This window comes from Prionailurus viverrinus, chromosome A2 (genome assembly GCF_022837055.1).
Source record: "Prionailurus viverrinus isolate Anna chromosome A2, UM_Priviv_1.0, whole genome shotgun sequence".
In the NCBI taxonomy this organism is placed as follows: Eukaryota; Metazoa; Chordata; class Mammalia; order Carnivora; family Felidae; genus Prionailurus; species Prionailurus viverrinus.
Window position 1 is genome coordinate 85,437,504 of NC_062562.1, and position 23,244 is coordinate 85,460,747.

A 23,244-nucleotide genomic window follows, 5' to 3' on the forward strand; every position below is an offset into this window, starting at 1 on the left:
ACTATTCTAAGTACTGAAGATACAACAATGAATAAATCAGACAAATATCCTTGCCCCCCATGGCGTCTGCATTCTCACATTTTCTCACAGAGTAGTGATAAGGGTTGGATGAGATTCTAAACAAAAGGTATGTATTATGAATAAATTTAATTAGCATCATTATAATAGTAATAAAAGATTTCAGAAAAAAGTATACTTATTTGCATAATAAGTGGAACACTAAATAAATAAATGGGTTATTCAGGAAAATTAAGAACACTAAAATTTATATAATCACTATGTGAGATTGTATGCTGTCTTAAAAAAATATATCTTGAAGAGTGTCTTGAAGAAAAACAAAATTCTGGTTTTTGCAATAAAAGTTTTTCAGCAATTAGCCATATATGTTTTCAAGAAGCTGTCTTTTGGAGGCATCATTTAAATGAGAACATTTATTTCTGGATTAGCAATCACTGTATGGGCTACCTTCCTTTTTTTCCTCCCTCTCCTTACATATTCCCTTTTTGCTACTCTTCTACATGATCAAGCAATCATCACACCGTGATTTATCATCTTCTCCTGTCAATTCAGCCATCATTCCACTGTGTTCCATTAGTTTTTCCTGCTGTGAAAATCCCAGTAGAATCCTTGGTAAATTCTCAGAAGTTTCCAGGTTCTGCTTTGGAAAGCAGTGAACCACAATGTTATTAAAATCCAGTGACTTATAAAGGGATTTGTTCCTCACTCCTAAGCAAAAGGGAAGTCTAGACATTATCCTCAGAGTGACATTCGTGCCCAGCTTCCAACTGATGGGAGTCTTTTCTGAGCTCAAAAGCACAGCTCTAGCTATCAAATTTTACATGGAGTATTTTAGGGAGTTCTTTAAAAATCAAAATGTCTGGCTCTGTGGTTCATTAAGTGTGCCATTCCAAGAGACAGGACTGCCAAAACCGGTTCATTCCTATGAAGGTAGTTATCCTGTAATGCTGCAAGGCAAACGTATTAAGACTTTAGTCACATATGTGGCACGCACTTCAAAACTCCACGCTTTCAAAGGACTTGCTGGAGCCAACATTCCAACTTAGTACTCATCCAGTGAAACGGAAGCTAATAAGAAGCATGAAACAGTACACAGTATATAAGAATTTTGGCGGCACACCACATGTATCGACCTTACATTTAAAAATCATAATGGCATTAAATCATCCTAAACTACTAACATCCATTCACAAGAAACTATTGTGCTTTCATCAGAAACCACATGTCATTCTGATTCATATAGAGTGCTAAAAATACAAATTTGATCGAACGTATCTGAACTTGACCCAGACATTTAGATATTTTCATAACTCCAAAAAGAAAACAGGCAAAAATGTCTTCACTTGTGCAATATAGTCAGCTTTGAACAAATGGCCTGGATGTAAGCAGTAGGTGGCAAAGTTAAAATAGAAATGTTAATCCTATGAGAGCCCTTGCCGGCTGTTTTACAGCCTTTCTTAAAGATTAAGGAAAAGGTGGCGGGGGTGGGGGGGTTGGGAGCAGGTAAAGATCATAAAAATACCCACATCACTAATACTAAGAACTAATACAGAGCACAAAACAAAACAAAACAAAACAACAAACCAGAACAAAACAAAGATGCTACAAAACACCAACAAATACCACCAAATAAAACAAAACGTGATTTTAAGATACATTTTTTTCAACATGAGATCTTTTTTAGAGGAGTAGCAGCAGGAATGAATGGGAACAAAAGGAAACTTAGTTTCTAGTTTAAGTTTTAATAGAACAGCAGCATATTTTTTACTCAAGATAAAAGGAGAAATATTTATTTTGGGCAACATTATGAATTCCTGTATTATATCTACATATTAGAAAATAGCTCCTTTAAGAAGTCTTAATTTTTCTAAAATTATCCAACTATCAGACAAAACAAGGTCAACAAACTTGTTCTCTAAAAGGCCAAATAACAAATATTTTAGGCTCTGTGAGCTAAACAGTCTCTGTGGCAACTACTCAACTCTGCCATTGTAGCACAAAAGCAGCCACAGACAAAATGTAAAGGAATGACTGTGGCTGTATTCTAATAAAATTTTATTCATGTACGTGACAAATTTTGTCATTTTCAGTGCCCATGAAATATTCTTCTTATTTTGTTTCAAACATTTAAAAATGTAAAACAACATTCTTAGCTTATGTACCATACATGCAGTGGGTCAGATTTGGTCTAGGTTGTAGTTTGCTGAACCCTAGGCTAGACATTGACAATGCAAACTGTAAGAAATAAAAGATGAGTAGACAAAGCTCAAATTCTTTCTTTCTTTCTTTCTTTCTTTCTTTCTTTCTTTCTTTCTTTCTCCCTCCCCCTCCCTCCCTCCTTCCCTTCCTTCCCTCCTTCCTTCCTTCCTTCCTTCCTTCCTTCCTTCCCTCCCTCCCTCCCCCCCTTCCTCCTTCCCTCCACCCCTCCCTCCCTCCCTCCACCCCTCCCTCCCTCCCTCCCTCCCTTCCTTCCTTCGTTTCTTCCTTCCTTCTCTCCCTCTCTCCCTCCCTCCCTTCCTTCCTTCCTTCCTCCCTCCCTCTTTCCTTCCTCCCCTCTCCTTCCTTCCTTCCTTCCTTCCTTCCTTCTCTTTTTGTCTCCCTCCCTCTCTTTCTTTCAGTTATTATTTTATCTATCTGTCTGTCTGTCTGTCTTTGAATCTGACAATCCACAAAATATAATGAAGTAGTTCCAGGCGAGTGGAGAGTAAGATTATCAGCCTCTCAAACTCAGCCAGTATAGTACACTATAAGGGGCTAATTGTAACTCTTACCAGGTATTGGACCCACATAACTACCATGGAGATTCTGGGAGTTACAAAATCATTCACAATATTCAAAGTGAATATAGTTACATAATATCCTATTTTCATTCCAATTAACTGTCATGTAAGTTTAAAGTTTTTTTTTTTTTAATGGCATCTTCTTTGACAGCTAATGTCTTCATTGAATTCCTCTGAATTTTCCATAACGGTAAAGAGAAAACGAAGCCACGAGAGAAGCTTGCCTCTGGCAGTATTTGCAACATTATTATTTACTTATAACAGCTGAAAAGCTCTCTGGTAATTAGGGATTTGGCAACACCATGACATCTTATCTCCTTCCTAAGATATTTAGATACACAAGGTAAGAAATCCTTGGGAGCAGTGACCTGTAATTCTCCCAAATTCCATTTCAGAAAAGGTTATTCTGTTCACTTTTAGTAGCAAACAAGCACTGAGGCCTCTTTTGAAGAAGTTTTGCCAGCGATCCAAAAACTACCTGGGCAACAAATATTTCTATACCAATATACTGGCTGTTAGAGTTTCAGGTAAATTGGAATCACTGCTTCTAAATTACAGTGCAGATTGATAGGACTATGGGGACAAGATCCAATGGTTAAGTGAGTTATCATCTCTTCAGAAAGATGCTGTCCGCAGAGGTACTGTCATAGCATGTACTCTCCTGTTGGAGGAGAGTCTTTCAGAGACTCTTGTGGCTTCGTAAGGAATCATTAGGGAAGCGTCTCAGTACAATTAAAAACATATCCCTAAACACTGTTTTTCAAAATGACACAAATGTTTAAACACCGACATAAAAAGTCTATGTAAAAGTGCCAGATACTTATGTAGTAAGGAAAGCCAAAGAATTTGTGCAAAAGTATGTTTTTTACTGCCTTCTATCTGAATAAACTGCTACACAGTTTATAAAGACTTGAAAATTCCATCCATTAAATCTACATATTTTATGCAGACTTTCATGAGAAAACAACCCAACTGTGACATCAGAGTCCACTTTTAACACAAGTTCCAAAAGAAAAAAAAAAAGAAAACATTTTTTATGAGTGATATAAGATATTAGGGAGAAGAAGGACTCTAAAATTTACCACTTCACTCAGGAATTTTTTTTTAAATGCAAACTCCATGTTAGATGATTGAGCCAAGGCTAAAAGCAACTCTTCAAAGTCCTCCACATGGAGGTTACATCTTTGGAGAACACAGCTTATATGCAAATGAAGAATAACTTTTGCAAATAGTTATGAATTCACTTCATTATATGAGTAGCAATGTATATAGTCATGATATTCAATTCATCTTGACAAATATTTATTGAGCTTACCAGGCACTGTGATATGCCTAGAGAGATTACATATCAGGGACAAACAGAACCTTGAAAGGAATGTGTGGTAAGAATACAAATATGGGAGACTTGATTAAGAGTCTGAGAGTTTGAGAGTCTTAGGAGTGGATAAGTTGAGTTTGAAGCATGATGTTTGAAATGTTAAGGAGTTATACAATCTGTGTTCTCTAAAAGTAAGATGTAAATCAACAACACAGGTGTTGGTGGGGATGTGGAAATAAAGGAACATGCGATGCACTATTGGTGAGAATGTAAACTGGCAGAAAACGGTGTGGAGTTTCCTCAAAAATTTGAAAATAGAACTACCCTATGAGCCAGCAATTGCACTACAGGATATTTACCTAAAGAATACAAAAACACTAATTCAAAAAGATACATGCACCCCTATGTTTATAGCAGCATTATTTGCAATAGCCAAGATATGGAAGCAGCCCAAGTGTCTATCAAGTGATGAATGGATTTGGATACACACACACACACACACACACACACACACACACACAATGGAATATTACTCAGCTATAAAAAAGAATCACACTTTGCTATTTGCAACAATGTGGAGCTAGAGAGTATAATGCTAAACAAAATAAGTCAGACTGAGAAAGATGAATACCATATGACTTCACTCATATGTGGACTTTAAGAAACAAAACAAAAAAAGCAAAGAAAACTAGAGACAGAGTCAAAGCAAGAAACAGAATTTTAATTATAGAAAACAATCTTATGGTTACCAGAGGGGAGGTGAGCGAGGGGATGGGTGAAATAGGTGATGGGGCTTAATGAGTGTACTTGCTGTGATGAGTACAGGGTGATGAATGGAGGTGCTGAATCCCTATATTGTACACCTGAAACTTTAACACTGCATGTTAACTAACTGGAATTAAAGACTTAAAAAAAATTAAAATATAATAATAAAATAAAATACAAAAAAAAATAAGATGGGGTGCCTGGGTGGCTCAGTAGGTTAAGCGTCCGACTTCGGCTCAGGTCATGATCTCACAGTCCGTGAGTTCGAGCCCCACTTCGGGCTCTGTGCTGACAGCTCAGAGCCTGGAGCCTGCTTCAGATTCTGTGTCTCCCTCTCTCTCTGACCCTCCCCCGTTAATGCTCTGTCTCTCTCTGTCTCAAAAATAAATAAAACATTAAAAAAAATTTAAAAAAAAGATGTAAATGCAAATATTGAGCTCTGGAAATGGCAATGACTAGAGATATACATTTGGGATTTGTTTGTACATAATGGAAAATTAAAAGCACATGAATAAATGAGATTGCCAAAGAATATGTAAAAAGAAGAGGACTGTGGACAGAGCCTTCGGGAATACCTATGCTCACCAGCTGGAGGAAGCTAGGCTAATGAAGGAAACAGAACTGCCAGGGAAAGAGGGGAGGTATATTACTTGTGGCCGAAGCAGCAGGTAAAGAGAGATTCTGCAATACCACGTGATGCGAAGAGAAAAGGGAAGCACTTCATTGGTTTAAGGTCATTGGATTTTCTTATGAGGACACTGAACACCTCGGCAAAATCGGCAGAACAGCAGGGATGGCAACAGGTGGAGGTGTTGTCTAGTTTTGTATCCTGGTGTAAGGTTTCCAAGCCAAAGATATAGTAGAGAATGAAATGAACAAATAAAGCGAATAAGAAAATAAGTGATAAAGAAAGGTCCTGGAGATAGCAGGAAAGGATAAAATTGAGAACACTGAAGAATGATTCTTCTGGGAAGGAAGGATTATTTCTCAGGGCAAGCAAAGCGAGGATCAGTAAAAACACAGATACGTCCAGGTGTGAAGCAGGATGCCAAATAGTACATGTACAATCAGCAGATTCTTGCCCTCAGACCAATACAAACTGAAATTACATGAGACTAAAAGATTCAGATCTGGGTTTTAAGTGTAAGAACAAAATAAGAACTTCATAAGAAAGGCACACTTTGAAAGTATTATTTAGCCAAGAAAAAATATCCACATCTTAAACTGATTGAAGCCTGAAAGCTCAGAATACATATTGCACAACTGCATATCTGTTTTTTTAAAAAAATGTTTAGTTATTTATTTTTGAGAAAGAGAGAGAAAGAGAGCAGAGGAGGGGCAGAGAAAAAGGGAGAGACAGAGAATCCCAAGCAGACTCCATGCTGTCAGCACAGAGTCTGACACAGGGCTTAAATTGACAAACCATGAGTCATGACCTGAGCTAAAATCAACAGTTGTATACTTAACAGACTGAGCTACCCAGGCACCCCCGCACCACAGCACATCTTATAAATCAGGTTTACAGACACATTTGAGATCTATTTCTGAAACTAGTAGAGAAATTACCTAATTTCATGAAGTAGCTCTGATATTGTAGGTAAAGAGATTTCATCACTTCCTGCAAGGTAGTCAGGAATGTTTGAAAGATGTTAATTACTGCCTGTCAAACTAGTTTTTTTCTCTAGAGTAGTGGTTCTCAAAGTTTAGTGTATATCAAGTTACCTGGAGGGCTTGTTAAAACACAGACGCTGGGTCTTATCCCTAGAGTTCTTGGACTAGAGCCTGAAACTGTATTTCTAACAAGTTCTTGGGTTATACTGATTTTGTTGGTCTGCGGACCACATTTTGAGAACTCCTGCTACAAGGTCAGCCATTCCACATTCGTGTAGGTCTACAAACAAGAGTATTTTTCACTCAACTAGTCAATTAAAGTAAATTGGCAAACTACAATTGTGAATGTATTAAAATACTACCATTAAAATACATATTAAAATACTACCATTTAAAAAAAACTATCTTTATTTGTTATTAAATTCACCTTTAAATGTTATCTAGAACCATCTACCATTATCATTATCACTGGAAAATGACTCCGTGTATTTGTTAAAAAGTTGCAGGGGCGCCTGGGTGGCTCTGCTGGTTAAGCATCTGACTTTGGCCCAGGTTGTGGTCTTGCAGTTCATGGGTTCGAGTCCCCCAATGGGCTCTGCACTGGTAGTGTGGAGCCTGCTTGGGACTCTCTCTCTCTCTCTCTCTCTCTCTCTCTCTTTCTTCTCCTCCTCCAGTTGTGCTCTCTCTCTCTCTCTCTCAAAATAAATACATTTAAAAAAATTTTTAAAAGTTGCAGAATTTGGTTCAGTTGAGAGAAACACTAACCCATGGTTAAAAGTCTTCCCATACTTTCATTCAGCTCATAATTATTATATTTCACTATAGTATGTGCCAGGGACTCTTCTAGGTGCTTTACACATATTATTCCACTAGTTACTCATAATAACCCTATACAGTAATTTGTTTTATTAACTCCGTTTTACAGATGTGGTAACAGGCATTGAGACATTAAATACCTCAGTGATAATCAGACAGAAATACCATTGGAGTCTCTCTGATTCCAATATTATGGTCCTGACCTATTATGCTCTTTGACTACACATTAAAGTATAGTTTGAGCTCAAATACTTACCTGTTCCGAGAAACAGGACGTGGTATCTACCATCAGCAGCATTCACTCGATCCACAGCTATCTTTGTGTACTTATAGTCAGTGCCTATACGAACAATCAGAGGTCTTCTGTGGATTGGGTAGATAGAATTGTACATGAGAGGATGGTTCCGAATAAAAGTGACAACGTCATCTGGGAACTCCTTAGTGGTCCGCATATTGGGCGTAAATGCTCCTCCTGGGCACTAATAAAATATTTTAAAAAGAACCAAATTAGTAAATAGTTACTTCCTTTTAGTAATAACCAAAAGACCTCCACTTTTCAAAATATTTAGAAGCTCAAGTTGTTGTAAGCACAGATCCTCCTTGACTTACAATTATGGGTTTAAATTCTGATAAACCCATCATAAATTGAAAATACTGTAATTTAAAAATGCATTTGATACACTTAACCTACCAAACATCATAGCTTAGCTGAGCTCACCTTAAACGTGCTCAGAACACATACATTACCCTACAATTAGAGAAAATCATGTAACACAAAGCTTGTTTATACTAAAGTGTTGAATAGCTCATGTAATTTTTTGACTGAACTAAGAGTGAAACACAGAATGGCTGTAAGTGTATGGGTTGTTGACCTTTGTGATCACAAGATTGGGGGTTGCGGCTCGCTGCTCTACCCAGCATCCAGAGAGGAGAAATCACTAGCCTGGGAAAAGATCAAAATTAAGTATTCAAATTACAGCTTCTGCTGAATTTGTATTGTTTCTGGATCATTGTAAAGTCAAAAAACTGTAAGATGAACCATTATATTTGCTACTCATTGAGGAGAAAACAACATGACTATATATACAAATATCTATAGCCAATGAATTAAAAAAGTGTACAATTTGACCACTTGAACAAGGCTAAGTCCACTTATCCTACTCCATTTGTTTTTGGAGAGCAGTTGATGCCGTTTTATATATAACTTTTTACCCTTCCCATCTGTCACTTTTCTATTCCTATTCTTGCCAGTGACAGTGTTGTTAGGGGTGGGGGGGCACACTTGTGGATATAATCTAGTACTATCATTGGCTGAAATAGGTTATCATTATCAGATTCAATCAGAATTGAATTCAATACAAGAGTTTTATTCCATATGATTCTTTCCTCCCCAGAGAGGGATCTCTGAAGTCAGAACTTGGATTGGATGTGGAAAATGAGAACTGATAACTCCCTTCTAGAAAAGATTGCTATGACTTCCATTAATCTTTGAATAAAATTCCAATCCCTTAACATGGTCTCTAAGCTCCTATATGTCTGGCTTTTACCTACCATTCCCAAAGTACCTCTTGCTCTTCTTCAGTCTCAAGCACGCTCCCGCTCCAGAACTTTGACACTGGCTATACCCATTTGGAACGCTCTTCTCCCTATAACTCCATTCTGAACCTCATTCAGTTCTCAGTTCAAAAGTTACTTCTTTAAAGGTAACACATATAAAAATAGTTCCCCATCTCCATCTCTACTTTCTATCTCCTTAACCAGCTTTATTTTTCTTCACAGCTCTACTTACCTAACTGTATATTATATATTTGTTGTTTGTATGTCTATTGTTTGTTTCTCCCTCTGGAATGTAAGGTATGTATTGACCTGAACTGGGTATATTTTGTTCATCGTTTCACTCTCAGAGCTACAACACAGCTGATAAAGAGTAGATATTCAACAAAGAGCAGTTTATTGAGAGAATTACTCTATTACATCTGGCATTCAATTTTGGTGCAGGGGCTGTATGAAACAAGAGCTTCAGTTCTGGCCAGGAGAGGAAAGATTCAGAGCATCAAGGTCAAAGAGGCAGCTAGACAGCAATAATAACTGAAAAGGGACTGCTGGACAGCTTTAGCAGTTCTGGAAAGAGCGCATGACAAGGGCTTCTGGGGAGAAGATTCCATTTATAGGGTATCTGAGGCCAAGCTCAGGGGCGGGCTGGGAGCTTCTGAAGCTTGGAACTCAAACTTATCCACTAAAAGGATCCAAGTGTTAAGTTATACAAGCAAAGCTGTTGGTATAATCTTTAACACATACAAACATTATTTGTGTAACCCTATTAAATAAATACCTGTCAATATTTCTACTTTTAGAAACAAAAACATATTTAGTCATATTTTCTTGAAAAAGACCATTTCTTTTCTAGTTTTCATTTATTCCCTTTAGAGAGGTACAAGGTAAAAAGAAATCAACAAAGCAAACTTTCTGATCAATAGCAAATCTATGGCAAACAGTAGGATGGAATAGGTCAGTAACATACTGGAAAGTTATACCTTTTCTTTTTTAAAAATTTTTTTTATTTAATGTTTTTATTTATTTTTGGGACAGAGAGAGACAGAGCATGAGCAGGGGAGGGGCACAGAGAGGGGAGACACAGAATCGGAAGTGGGTTCCAGGCTCTGAGCTGTCGGCACAGAGCTCGACGCAGGGCTCGAACTCACAGACTGTGAGATCATGACCTGAGCCGAAGTCGGAGGCTTAACTGACCGAGCCACCCAGGTGCCCCAAGTTATACCTTTTCAAGAGTGGCAATGAACACTCATTTCTAGCTGATTGCTCCTATGCAGGAATACATCCTGGTGTGGCCAGATTTCAACAGAAGATAGAAATGTGGAATTTTATGTGAAATCTGCCAAAATTTTAATGTTAATTCAATATAAAAAGAGAAAAAATAACTTTAGGGGTCTCCCAAAACATGGTGATCTCTAGGTTAAACCCTTGCAACAACTTTCCCACAACGTTAGTGCCTCTGGACCAGCATCCTTGGGCAGACTCACATTTGCAAAAAACTCTCAGCAAATTATAATGTTGCTTCACTCATTTAGACTCTATCATACTGAATGCAATTTTTTGACTCACTTTGACCAGTTAACATTACTAGAACTTTTTACAGGACCAGTAAATACAGCTCTTTTTTTATAGAAAGGCACAAGGAGCAATTAAATGACTTCAGTAAGGAGAGATAATGAGGCAAATAATAAAACTAAGCCTCCCCGTTCATAATCCCATTAAGTAGACTTTCATCCAGGGCTCATGTGCTTTTCTTTTAGGAAAAAGCATTATATTTAAATATACATGTTTATAAATTGCCCACAAAAAAGACCAAATGAGGACAAAGAATTTCATTTGAGGGTATTCTAAACTGATGCATATGTTCCATACTTCTGAAAAGCGTAGAATTATGGGTGTTTTCTACCCTCATTCCACACACAAAGTGGAAAAAGGGAAATACATTGCTCACTGAATGAAAAAATGGAAAGACCAAATGCACGGGCAATTCAAATAGTTCCAGTTCCTCATAAAACACCACTAATTATGGTTTGCTAAGCTGAGATGTCTCTTTAAATATTTGCAAACATTCTCACTTGTAGGTTCCAGAAAGATCCAAAGTTAGCATATATAACTGAGCAATTTATATAATTTCCAGTTAACAATTTTCATGTGTGATAAGGTGATTAAATTAGAAGTGTCTGGTTTCTTGGCCTTACTTAATTGAAATTAGGTTAAAATTATGTTTCAGGTGCTCAAAACTGTAGTAACCCAAATAAATCAACTCACAACTCTAATCAGTTATTTTATATTCATTCAAATGTCCCCTATCTGGGACTTTTGTTTTATAGTCACAATGAACTTCTTGCTTAGAAACAAGTGTTTCCTGGTAGACTTTTATTTTCGAAATTACCAAAGAATTCTTTTTGACAATAATTAATTTTTTCATTGATTCATGGCACAAACTTTACAGATAAGACACAGGGTGAGTGAGAACAATGGTGACAAGAACAAAAATGGATGACCCTTTGCAGATTCTGTATCTGGACTTGCAAGTTTGCTCAGTGTAACATTACCAAATACAAATAAGATGCAACTAACTTATCCCTTGCTTTGTGATATGAGAAAGCATATGTACTAAAATCTCAAGATAAATATAACATCCACGTACTACCATAAAACAAAGCCTCTGTCCACAAATGAGGCTGGTGTCCCCCTCTTTAGAAAGCTGATTTAGCTCTGCAAATTTTCGTTAAGTAGTTTGGGTTAAACTTCAAGTTGTTTTTCTCCAGTTCTAGCATTCTGTTTATCAAGCAGTGACAGGCACTCCTTTTTTGAGTAAAGACATTTTAAGTATTTTGATTACTAAAGTGCTGGGTGAAATGCTGGGAACAATAACAATGCCATGTTAAGGACGTATCAGCAATTGTAATCCTCACCTAATTTGCTTCCTATTTTTAGGTATTCTTGATGTCTTCCATCCTCTGATGCTCCTCACAAAGCACACCCATGATCCTAGTTTTCAATATTAATATATTGAATAGAATATCCATTCTTTGAACACATTCTTTAAATTTTTAATTTGGGGGGGGAGGGGCATAAACGGAGAGGGAGAGAGGGAATCCCAAGCAGGTTCTGCACTATAAGCATGGAGCCCAACATGGGGCTCAATCTCATGAACTGAGAGATCATGACCTGAGCCAAAATCAAGAGTCCAACACTTAACCGACTGATTTTATTCACTTTTTATTCAAAAAGCATTTTGATGTGCCCAGTAGGAGACATAAGAATAAGAAGCTACCATTATCTTCTAGAAAGAAGTATTCTAGAGGCGCCTGGGTGGCGCAGTCGGTTAAGCATCCGACTTCAGCCAGGTCACGATCTCACGGTCCGTGAGTTCGAGCCCCACGTCAGGCTCTGGGCTGATGGCTCGGAGCCTGGAGCCTGTTTCAGATTCTGTGTCTCCCTCTCTCTCTGCCCCTCCCCCGTTCATGCTCTGTCTCTCTCTGTCCCAAAAATAAATAAAAAAACGTTGAAAAAAAATTAAAAAAAAAAAAAAAGAAAGAAGTATTCTAGTAAGGAAGATGGGTATATTCAAAGCAAAATAACAATTAAGTCTTATAATAATAATTTAAGACATACAAAATAAATAACAAATGTTGGTTTGTGATCAGCTGTCATATATGTTTAAGAGCAAATATTTTTTAAATGAATTCAGAATACTAGAGAACTTAAGGGTTTCAGGGTTGGTGAAAGGTTTAAAGATAGGATAAAAATGTTGGAATATTTAAGGAACTATAATTCCTGAGGCACTGCTGGGTCATAGAGCACAAAGTAGAAGAAGGAGGTAGGAGTTGAGATTAAAGACTGGAAAATAAAAGCAAAACTAGCCAGAGAAGGAGAGACTGACATGGTCAAGAGGAACTTGACCTAACACTTGAAAGATGAGTGATATATGGATAAATACATGGACATTTGGCATTCCAGAATCTGGGTTAGTTTCTGGCATTGATCTCTGAAACTTGTATTCTGAGAGAAAGTGATCCCCTTGCTGAAACCCTTGGTAGTCTAGGCCCTTTATTTGAAGCCTAAAGAATTACATAGTTGAAGACTTGTACTTTTATGCACCAGTTGGTCCTCATTCTATTTGCATTTATCCTCCATTGCCGACAAGACTGCTCTGCTCCAGTCCTATTAGCTCATACAGAGCTTCTAGAAGGACTTATTAATTTCTATCTTTGCCTTATAATGTAAGCTGAAACATCCTTCCTTCCTAACCCAAATTATCCAAATCCAACTGCCTTCAGGGCCAGCTCAGTCTCTTATTGTTTATATGCCTTCTCTAGAGAAGGCTGTCCCATGGCAGTCTTTCTGTCCTCTGGACTTCAATAATATTTATTGTCTATTTTATTCATGTGTCTTGAATAATGATATGAAACAACATATAATGAATTTTTCATGTCTATATGCCTTATGTATTTTATTTTATTGTAAACTTTCTTCACAGTGTTTTAAACATCCTTGAAGAATAGAAGTATTTCTAATGTAAGAACCATGAAAAGATGCATGGAATCAACACAAGTGCCAGCAATAAAGTTCTTTTTTCTTGCCAACACTAACTAGGTGGGTCATGAAGTTTCTGTGTTCTTTTGCTGCACCAGGTACCAGACCTGTAAAGCATAATGATTAAAGCAGATGGTTCTGGTCCACTTATAAACAGATATTAAAACAGAACACTTTTATTAGGTTCTGCTTAACAAGATAGTATAAGCAAAAACAATTTTCTACAGAAGCTTTATACACGTTGCAACAGAATAATGTAATATGTTAGCTCAGCCACAGAGAGAATCTGCAGTCTTTGGCTGCCCTTTGCAACATACCAAAGGTGTCTTGTTTCTTCCACAAACTTGAATCACTTATGGAAAAACATTATGACACAATTGGCAGGATTCTTCCCACTGACTTGTGCTTGCTAGTTGGGGCAGTTTGCTAACATAGCTATCCACCCTGCTTTAAAAGAATCACCTACAAGGAACATTAGAATGAGGGTATACAATTTCTGCCCCTGTCATTTCTTTAAGAATTCAGTCATGTATTTATGAGGTTGACCTGGCAACTGAACTACTGTGTAGGATAATTAAATACAGCAATGACAGTTGATTCTTCATTGGGAGGTCTTCAGAAGCAACATTTTTAACCCGAGAGGAGAGGGAATGCTTTGGGTCACTTGGCTGTAGGTCTTCTGGCTACATCAGTGGGATATTAAACCCTGGAAGCCCAGGGAAGAGACAGACACTGGCCACTCTGAGTCACACAGCTGAGACTTCATGGTGTGTTGTTCAGTGAAGGGTGGAGGGACTAAATCTGGGAGGTTTGCTTTTCCAGAAGGAGTTCCAGAGGTCTTCCTCCACCCTGCCTCTTTTACTCCCTAAGGATCACTCATCTGACAATTTTTTTATTTAAGGGAGCTGCTCTGGTCTCAACACCAGATGTAAGAAACCACATTATAGAAATATGTCTCAAGTACCGACTACTCCCTTTATTTCACGGAGTCAGCTCCAGATGTGTGTTACTAAGCCCTGGCTTATACCACACTGCTTTACAACAGAAAAAACATGCTTATTCTTAGCAGCTTGGAAAGAGTGAAAAGTGGGACTGTTAGCAGAATTTTCTAATTTAGCATTGGCTTACTTTGTTTCAATAAAAGGGTTTATCTATTCCCACATTTTATGTAGAATAATCGCTATTCAACATGAATGGTTTTCTCACTATGATTCCTGAGAGTCCTTTTGAGCTGCCATTCCGGTGAAGTCTGACAAGGGTTGGGAACAGAGGTGGCTTTTCTTCAGGAAAAACAAAACAAAACCCTCACTTGTAATAGTCATCAATTTCCATACTGTAACTACTCTCACCATGCTAATCTCAAGTTACTACTGGGAATCCCTACTTAAGACGAGGCAAGGTGTACACAATCTGTTCTGTAAACTGGATATAGAATAGCTCCAACCCAAACTCATTGAGGCTCTGGGGCCTCAGACCTGATTCAATTAGCATGGCTCTCTTTTATCAATCTTAATGGTTTATCTGAGAAATGTCTCTTAAGGATATACTTGGAGAAAAGTAGAATTTTTTGAGTTCACAAACCACCCGTTCCTTGACTAATCCCACATGTGTGTTGCAAAAAAGAATAATTAATGGAAGCATATTCTATCACAACCTCCCGTTAATTTTCTGTATTAAGATGAAGCAACGACTTGGTCAACTTCAAATAGCAAGTAATCCTCAAAACTAACATTTATCTCTGAATAGGTTATCAGTGAGTCCCCTGGAAATGAATGAAGGGCACTGAATGAAATAACGAGAGCCATGAGTTATAATGGAATTTGAAAGTGGTTCAGCTCCCCCTTCTGTTGTATAATCTTTGCTCCTTACCCAACCCACCTCAAGTTGAGATACCCTGAGATTGATACATCTGTTGGTATTTTCCTTGTGTTAAACAAAATCATTAAGTACTTTTTCCACTTTCTGTTGAGCTATGGGCATCAAAGAGAGATCATTTAAAAGGGGATAGATTGTGAATTGTATAATAGGACTTCATCCCCAGCCATGATTAAGTGTGGCTCTTCAAAATTTAATTGTTTCAAGGTAAGGAGCAATGATGATAATCTTTAATTAAAAGTTAATTATTCCTATCAACCACACATTTAAGATGATGAAAAAATAAAGGACTGAATAATACATTGCAAATAAACTCTAAGAATAACACAAAAAATAAATTATCAATTAACAATAGTTATGTAGGATGAATATCTAAAAGCATATTGGCAGAGGGAACTTCATAAGTAAGGAAAAAGGAAAAAGAAACATTTTAAGGAAATAATATTCTAACAAACATCTTTTGATTATTTCCCATAAAATCATTCTTCTCTACTCACATCCACCTTATTTTATAATTATAACCATACTATGAAACTGAAAATATAAGAAAATTATATTCTCTATGAAAGTCCATTGAAAATCATATTCCTCTTGATTGTTTCACCATGTGACATTTTATAGAAACAAAAACTAATCAATATTCTAGAATTCAATAAAGCATTATAATGCGCCAAATGAAAAATAAATAGTAGGACTGTGATCGTTGTAGTGCTGGAGAAAGTTCAATTCCAATTGGTCAGTGCACTGTCTGCAGCTGGAAAGGTTAGTTTTCAACGTACTCCTTAATACTTCTGGTATTACAAAACATGGATATACCTGTATACCTCAAAACTGTAGAGTTTACAAATATTTTACTGAACTAGAATATCACTTTCATCGTGTTTATTTATACATACTATTTCTTTCTTTGAGAAATATATAACATATAATTTTTAAATATATCCCTTACAATGGAAAGATCTACATATGATTTATCTGTAACTTAATTCTCATATGGTTATTCCTTTATTAAAATAGGTAACATTCCTTAATATTAGGAAGGGCTGTGTGAAAAGCATTAAAATTCTTTCAGGATGCCGCCAAAATGTTAATTTCCAAACTATGGCTTTATGACAATAAAATTAGGAAAATATCTCTGCCATGTCTAACATATCCAGTTGCCTTCAAATCTAAAAGAGATTTTATTAGCAATAGTACTTAGAAAAATTTGTGGAGAGTGCTATACTATACCATATTTGTAAAATACCAAATCTGAGAACCCATAACATGAAAAATTACAATAAGTGAATCAGTAAGTCAGTAAATATATATATATATATATATATTTACACATATATATTGCATATATACACATATATACACACACATATATATGTGTGTGTGTGTATTTATTTTTGAGAGGCAGAGACAGAGCATGAGCTGGAGAGGGGCAGAGAGAGAGGAGACAAAGAATCTGAAGCAGGCTCCAGGCTCTGAGCTGTCAGCACAGAGCCTGATTCAGTGCTTGAACCCATGAACAGTGGGATCATGACCTGAGCTGAAGTCGGACGCTCAACTGACTGAGCCACCCAGGCTCCCTTCGATTATATTTAATAAACATCAACATGATATCATATCCTGGTAAGTTATATATATATATGTTTTTTAAAAAGCAAAATAACAAAGAAATTTTCCTAGATACTTACAGTTCCAGGGCGAGGATACGGAATTCTACCCTGATAGGAGATCAGCTGATGATTGGGCCCTTCTTTATGGGCAAAAGGCCCATTAAACACAGTCTGTATATCAGATAAATGATACACACACACTGCTGATCCTTTAAAAACTGAGCTAAAAAAAGAAACAGAAAGAGATCCATTTTCTTATTTTTTTTAACTTCTAAATACAATTTAAAAAAACAGATGGCAAAGTTTGTGATGAAGAGTTGATAATTCATCATGGAAAAGTTGAACATTACAGTACACACTGTAAAGCTAAAAAATCTCTCCTATTTTGAAATAAGCCATTGGTACATAAAGCATTAAAACATTTAATCCATTTCATGGAGGCTGTAGACAATAATAAGTTATAGAAGAGTTCTCAATGTTTCCAAAATATAGGACAAGTCACAGAGTTTCTAACTAGTTTATCTTAACAACAAAAAATAAATTCATGATTTATTCAAAAATATGAATTTGAATTCTAAGTCACTGTCAATAAAATCTATCATAATTTAAGTGAAAGAAATAAATCTCATTAAGAGAAAACTGTATTTCTTGGTCTTAAGATTATTTTAACGTGAGAATGTTCTCACATTTATCCTAAAGAGTAGTCAGAGAAGTCTAAGTTGTCATAATTTATGTATTTTCCTTGTTAATGACAAAAAAGAAAAAGAAAAACAAAAACAGTAAAGTCCAAAAAAAGTTCGTTACATTAACGCCAATATAATCTCAGAGAATGTGTTTGGATCCTTACTAAAAACTATTTCTGTTGTCACTAAGGCAGATTGACTGAAACAAACATTTCTCTGACTTACATATATCTCTTAAATTAGATGCCTAAGGGAAAACTTAGATGCCCATTGAAAAAAAACAAGATATGTCATTAATCATTAGCACTGCTGCTCAGAAATGACAATTATGAATTTTTCAAAAGATTATTGGTGTTGGGGAAAACAAAAACTGTAGAAATATTTTTTTGAAACAAAAATTTTCTTCTGAAGAATTTGGTTCTTTTCACTTTGTTCACTTATTTCTCAGTTAACTCAAGACCACTTTCTCTTTTAGAACACGAGTTAAACTATTCATCCTGTAGGACATATTTTTACATATTTTATAGGGCAAATGTAAATATGACATATAATCAATATCTTTGCGATTTTATTTTTCCTTGAATGGACCATTACAGTTTACAATGATGCTGTGCTTGCCCTGCTAAAGAAGAATGCTAAAATCTTCAAATTTTTGTTTTTTGGTTGGTTTTCTAATAAAAGGCACAGATTACATTCTGCATTGGCCCTGCTATCGCTTGGGTACTGTGCTGCCTTCTGAGTAACATTCTCAGTGTAAAATAATTAAACACAAATATATCTAGGAAAAGGTGAGAAGATGGCAAGTTGTCTTGAAATATATGAAAATTAGGATTGGACATCCCAGAGAAGTTAGAAGACATTAAACCTATTTTCCAGTATATGAAATACTGCCATAAGGGATATGAAAACTAGTGCACTATTTTATTAGTTTCCAGTCATCATTTTAGATTGCTCCAGAAGTAAAACTTATTTTAGTAGAAATACCAAAAGTTTTAGGTGAATCATGGATCTTCAAACTACTTCCTTAAAACAAAATATCTTATATACTTTATTCCTACATTATAATTCATATTTTCCTTTCTTTGAGAAAAATAGCATATAATCATTATAAATACTCTGTACAAAACCATTTTGAAAGTATTAGTTCAGCTTGAATATATTTTGGTCACCAGGCAAAAGTAATAAAACAGGATGGTTATATCCTGAATGCTTTGTAAAATTAAAAACTGAAAACAATGTTTTGTAATAATTACTGTCATTTAGTGAAGTTTATTGTTTAACACATAAGCTATAATTGTTTAATAATTACCTTGATGTTGTAAAAATGCCATACACTAGTGTTGTCCTTGGGTTATCAGTTTCCAGCAGAAACACATCCTCTATAAAAGGAAAATATCATTCTTTTAAAGTTCCCAAATATTAACCATATTTAAAAAAAATTTACCCCAAGAAAATAATTTCAACTATGAAAAATATTATCGAGAAGCATATTCTGGCAGTATCATTATAATCTGGAAACAACTAAGTGAACCCAATGAAAGGCACGTGGTAAAGTGAATTAAATGAAATATCATACAAACACTATAGGGATGTATATAGACTGCAACCTTATGGAAACCATGCTAGTGAAGTAATATTAAGTGAAAAGGTATAGAGTGGTATGTAATCTAGACTAGAATCATGTGAAAATCGTACAACTATGTAACAGATTACAATAAGATTACCAGTGAGTATTTCTGGTTAGCAGAGCTATATTTTCCTACCTTCTTTTGTATGCATTTTCTAAATATCCTTTAAAGATAACATAATAGTTTTTTAAATTTAAAAAAGTATTACGTTCACAGTTTCTTTTTGACATAGGGTTGGAAGCTGGAATGTGGAAGAAAACTCAAAGCGACTTTTTTCCTTATATAAAAGAAGACTGTTTTGGCTTATGGTTAAAATTGCTAGTGACATTTTTACTTAATTGATAATTTGCCTAATAACAAAAAGTTTAAAGTATATTAAGGCAAAGACAAAGGTACAGATAGTAAGGCTCAGTACCACAGAACAGAACCTGGAAGTAGATTTCTGATAGGAAACCTCAGTGAATAATCAATTGTCACAATTACAAGAAAGGTCTGAATTTAGTAACATTTTTTGCAAATAAGATTCTTGCTGGGAAAAAAAAAAAGATGTAACCCATTTTTATTGCTTACCTCTCAGATGATGAGGTAAAAAAAAATCTGAGAATAGCCAGTAGTTTACATTTTAATGGGTTAAAGCAAAATAAATGTCATTTCTAAATGGCACTTAGTAAACATAACACTATGATGTGTATCAAGTTATTCTGATTAAAAAGAGAACTGTTTCTTGGTAGAAAGGAATCAGATCGTTAGTTCTTATTTGACCTGGTATAACTCTACTTACGTCACACATCCTGAAAGTAATTCATCTCAGGGTCACCCAAGAAGGGCTGATTAGAGTACAAATTTAATTTCCACCCTGAAATTTTCCCATCCAACCTTGATTTTGCTAATTAGCTATTAATAGTAAAAATATTTAGCTGTATTTGCATACAAACTGATTTCAAATCAGAATATTAGAATTTATTTTTATTTTTATTTTTTTTTCAACGTTTTTTATTTATTTTTGGGACAGAGAGAGACAGAGCATGAATGGGGGAGGGGCAGAGAGAGAGGGAGACACAGAATCGGAAACAGGCTCCAGGCTCTGAGCCATCAGCCCAGAGCCCGACGCGGGGCTCGAACCCACGGACCGCGAGATCGTGACCTGGCTGAAGTCGGACACTTAACCGACTGCGCCACCCAGACGTCCCAGAATATTAGAATTTAAATGCACAGGAAATACACATTCTTTTAGAAAAACACAAATAGGGGCGCCTGGGTGGCTCAGTTGGTTGAGCGTCCAACTTCCGCCCGGGTCATGATATCGCGGTTTGTGGGTTCGAGCCCCGCATCAGGCTCTGTGCTGGCAGCTCAGAGCCTGGAGCCTGCTTCGGATTCTGTCTCCCTCTCTCTCTGCCCCTCCCTGGCTCACACTCTGTCTACCTCTCTCTCAAAAATAAAAACATTAAAAAAAAATTATAAAAGCACAAATACATCATTACTCATTTGTCAATTACACAAGCACCTCTCTTTCTGTCTCTGTCATACACAGAGACACACACTCATTCACATATCTTGAGTAATTCAGTGAAGTAAATGTTTCAGTAGTGCACTCAGGGGCAAAACAGATTTAAAAAGTACTTAAAGAAATTTATGAACAGTAAACATCATTCATTCAAATTGGCACATGATTTATGCTGAGAACATTCATGGAATATACATCCTCTGCAGAGGTTATTAAAATATATAAACTTTACAAACTCTTTTTCAAAAACATTTTTCAATCTCAAATCCATGTACCTAATTCATCAAAGTATGTTTCTGGGCCATCTTCATCGGTTACAGAGCACACCAGCCTCGCTTTTAAGAAGGTCGTCCACTTGTTGACAAGGCTACGCAGACCTCCAGTGTCATTCTGAAACCATTTTGAAAACACATTTCAGATGGCTTAAATAAATACTAGAGTGTATTAAAAATTCATCTTAGATTTGTATATCTTGGGGAGTTGTTATAATCCGAAGTATGCAAATGTTAACTATATCTGCATATCGAAAAAAGAGGGATATTTAAGATTTATATTGCTTTATAAAATAGCTATAGCTATGCAATTAATTTTCTCCAATATGGTATCAACTGAAAATGTTTCAAAGAGGAGTTTAATAAATATATGCCCTAAAGCTTTCTAAATTTAACAATGTATGATGAAATACCTTTGAAATGTTATGGAGAACATATAATTTAATTTGCCTTTTCTTGATAACTCATTGTCTTCAATATGAACATAAATTATTGTATGCAGTGAAGATTATAGATGCTACTGTGGTCAGGAAAGTATGTTTATACTTCTAGCAAATGGTCTCCAATAGTCTATTTTCTCTCCTTCACTTCTCTGTGTCAGCATTTAGTCCTCAGTATTTCCAATCAAATGCTTTAATATACACATTTCTCTGGCGAGGGCAGGAAAAGTGGTGTTTGGATCATTCACATACAGTCTCTACTGATTGTTTTCTGTATGTCCAGAAGCCTTTCATCCCTTCTGCTGCCTTTACTGCCTGAGGAGCAGATGACCTCCACAATCAGTGGAACACTGTAATATCTAAAAATAATGATTTTAAATACTAAACACGTGAAGAAACACTTTTGCACAAAATATGCTAATCATAAATCAGTCAGGGAAAACCTGTAAAAATCTTATACGAGAAGGCATCATGAGCTTTTTTTGAGTTGCTCCGTATACTTGCTGTTTATATACAAGACCATTTTGTTTACTGCTTTTAACTAGGACTGTATTTTATTAATGCATTTCTTAATTTTCACTGTTGTAGATAGTTCCCCAACAATTGTCCTTACTGAGGTTTTGCTGTATTTTATTCACAAGAATTATTCTGTTTCTGTGATGTAGAGTTTAGCTATTTGTTTTTAATACAAATGTATTAAATGGATGAATGCATTAAGTAGAAAAGCAAAAATTAAACAAAACTTCTCATTTGTATAAGACCATGACCAAAATATTTCTTTGAATTAAGCTTTTTTATTTATCTCATATGACCGATGTGAATAAACATTAAGTTAAAATGTCTTCTCTCAGGGCACTGGGGTGATTCAGTCAGTTAAGTGTCTGACTCGATTTCAGCTCAGGTCATAATCTCACAGTTCGTGGGATTGAGCCCCATGTGGGGCTCTGTGCTGACATCCTGGAGCCTGCTTAAAATTCTCTCTTTCCTCTCTCTCTGCCCTTCCTCCACTTGTGCATGCTGTCTCTCTCTCTCTCTCTCTCTCTCTCTCTCTCTCTCTCTCAAAATAAATAAATAAACATTAAAAAAAATCTTTAAAGTGTCTCCTCTCAATATTGAGTTAATTTGTAACAGTAGATGAAAGTAGGAAAATAAACTATTAGCAAAAGAAAATACATTTATACAATTTGAATTTGTGAGTCTTTCTTCAAATTAGGACAGGATTAATACTTACAGGACATATTCTAGCAATCATGGAATGAATCTGTTTTGTGCTTCTGCTATTGTCGGTCAGTTTCTCTTTGAAGAAGAAGTACACCTTAGCATCATTTGGATCCGTGCCATCTGGGATGACATGTGCATCCACAAACATAGGTTCTGGAAAAAAAAATACAAAGACTATATATATATATATATATATATATATATATACTCATGATGGAAATCTATCTACTGTCCACCCAAGTAAACCACAGGCACATGCCTTCTCCATCCTTGGTATAGAAGAACAATTCAGTGTTCATAGGCACAAAGTCTATAAGCAGTAATTGTATTCACACAACATATTGTATTTGGAATGTCAAGTGCCACAAAATATATCTATAATATAACAGCTTCAACTACTTTTCCTGGGGGGCGCTGGGTGGCTCACTCGAATGAGTGTCAGACTTCAGCTCAGCTCATGATCTCCAGTTCTTGGGTTCAGACCCTGCATGAGGCTCTTTGCTGACAATTCAGAGCCTGGAGCCTGCTTCGAATAGTTTCCCTGTCTCTCTGCCCCTCCCCCCTGATGCTTTTTCTCTCTGTCTCTCTCTCCCTCAAATAGAAATAAGCATTT

The 23,244-nt window shown here is 36.0% G+C and overlaps 1 protein-coding gene across 1 annotated transcript in view; it reads right to left on the reverse strand.

Annotated features, from left to right (window-relative positions):
* The window catches only part of SEMA3C (semaphorin 3C), a 176,351-nt gene that overhangs the window by 43,236 nt on the left and 109,871 nt on the right, over positions 1–23,244 (reverse strand). The window contains exons 8-12 of the mRNA XM_047850415.1: positions 22,642–22,784; positions 20,974–21,088; positions 18,876–18,945; positions 16,962–17,106; positions 7,565–7,787 (exon numbers count right to left, since the gene is read on the reverse strand). Of these exons, the coding sequence (XP_047706371.1) occupies positions 7,565–7,787; positions 16,962–17,106; positions 18,876–18,945; positions 20,974–21,088; positions 22,642–22,784 (696 nt within the window). The remainder of the gene's footprint in view (positions 1–7,564; positions 7,788–16,961; positions 17,107–18,875; positions 18,946–20,973; positions 21,089–22,641; positions 22,785–23,244) is intronic.